Consider the following 1,564-nt stretch of genomic DNA (forward strand, 5'->3'; position numbering starts at 1 on the left):
AGGCAGAGGCAAATGAATTTCTGCAAGTTGAAGGATATTCACATCTACATAGTAAGACCCTATCTCAAAAAGAAACCAGAACTATGAAATTTGAAGATACCCAATGAAATATTAATTTCATTTTAATAAAATTTTAAATAAAATTAAATATTGAAGATAAATACAGAAATATGATATATATATATAATATAAAATCTTCTATTAATTAGCACATTGAGGGAAAAGTGGCAAATAAGGCTAATACACTACATTAAAACAACACTCCTCCAACAAAAGTTGTATCAAAATGTTTTAGTACTCAAAATTTTTGTTTTTGAGAAAAAAGAAGACTCACCACTCGGTCACGAATCTGTTTGGTCTTAGCACCATACACCAAGGGATTGACAGTGGGAGACACTAACAGGTAAAGGATTGCAAAGATTATGTGGATACTTGCAGGTACATTCTTGCCAAAACGATGAGTTAGGAAACTGAACAATGCAGGTGTGTAGAAGGCAAGAATAGTGCATACATGGGCAACACAGGTGCCCAAGGCTTTAGAACGGGCATTCTGGGAAGAGAGCCGAAATACTGCCTGGAGAATTTTTATGTAAGATGTGACTATGAGCCCAAGGTCAAATATTGTCACTGAAAGGGCCACCAAGATTCCATATATTCTGTTCACCTGAGTGTTACCACTAGCCATCTTCACCACAGCCATGTGCTCACAATACGCATGATGGATGACATATTTGGTGTAGTACAACAGCCTTTTAATGAGAAGTGGACATGGCATAATCAAAAGTATAGCTCGGCTTAGGCCAACTAGACCTATTTTAATCACCATGGGCATTGTCAGGATTGATGTATAGTGCAGTGGAATGCAAATGGCCACAAAGCGATCAAATGCCATGGCTACTAGAATGGCTGACTCCATGATGCACAGTGTATGAATAAAAAACATTTGTGTTAGACAGGCATCAAAGCTGATCCAATGTTCATCAAACCAGAAGATGCCAAGCATCTTCAGAGCTGTAGAACAGGTAAGACACATGTCATTCATTGCCAGCATGCAAAGGAAGAAATACATAGGCTGGTGGAGACTTGGCTCCAGCTTGACAGTAGCAAGGATTATGCTGTTCCCCAGCAGGGTCAGTGTAAACAGAAGACAGACAGGGATGCCAATCCAGCAGTGAAAGTTTTCCAACCCAGGAATACCAACCAGGAAGAAAGATGCAATATGAGGTGTAGCATTGCCTGCCATATTAAAACTAGGGATGTTAAAAAACAAAACAAACAAACAACAACAAAAAATACCTAGAGATGTTGCAAGCACAAGTTTAATAATATGGTAACCAGAAAAATGCCCAGCAGGCAGAGAATATGAATGCTAAGTTAATTTTAAATGTTTTTCTTGGGTAATCTAGAGTCACTTTATATAACTCACCTTGAAGACTAGACTGCTCTCAAAACCTTTGTAAATACCCAGGAATTTTTTTTTTAACCTTTAGTAGCATGGGAACTACATTTGGAGGCACAGGATCTGCATTTGCAAAGGAAGATGTTACATTTACTCAGATTTTTT

The 1,564-nt window shown here is 37.9% G+C and overlaps 1 protein-coding gene across 1 annotated transcript; it reads right to left on the reverse strand.

The window, feature by feature from the left end:
* Positions 1–214: 214 nt before the first annotated feature.
* LOC110337111 (putative olfactory receptor 52P1) lies at positions 215–1,311 on the reverse strand. The gene has a single exon (XM_021219870.1). It carries the CDS (start codon positions 1,241–1,243, stop codon positions 299–301), a length of 945 nt encoding a protein of 314 aa, XP_021075529.1. The 5' UTR covers positions 1,244–1,311; the 3' UTR covers positions 215–298.
* Between the last annotated feature and the right edge of the window lie 253 nt (positions 1,312–1,564).

This window comes from Mus pahari, chromosome 1 (genome assembly GCF_900095145.1).
Source record: "Mus pahari chromosome 1, PAHARI_EIJ_v1.1, whole genome shotgun sequence".
Taxonomy (NCBI): Eukaryota; Metazoa; Chordata; class Mammalia; order Rodentia; family Muridae; genus Mus; species Mus pahari.

Bases quoted from the DNA above. Each gene is read 5' to 3' on its own strand.
- LOC110337111 (XM_021219870.1), bottom strand. From the start codon at position 1,243: ATGGCAGGCAATGCTACACCTCATATTGCATCTTTCTTCCTGGTTGGT.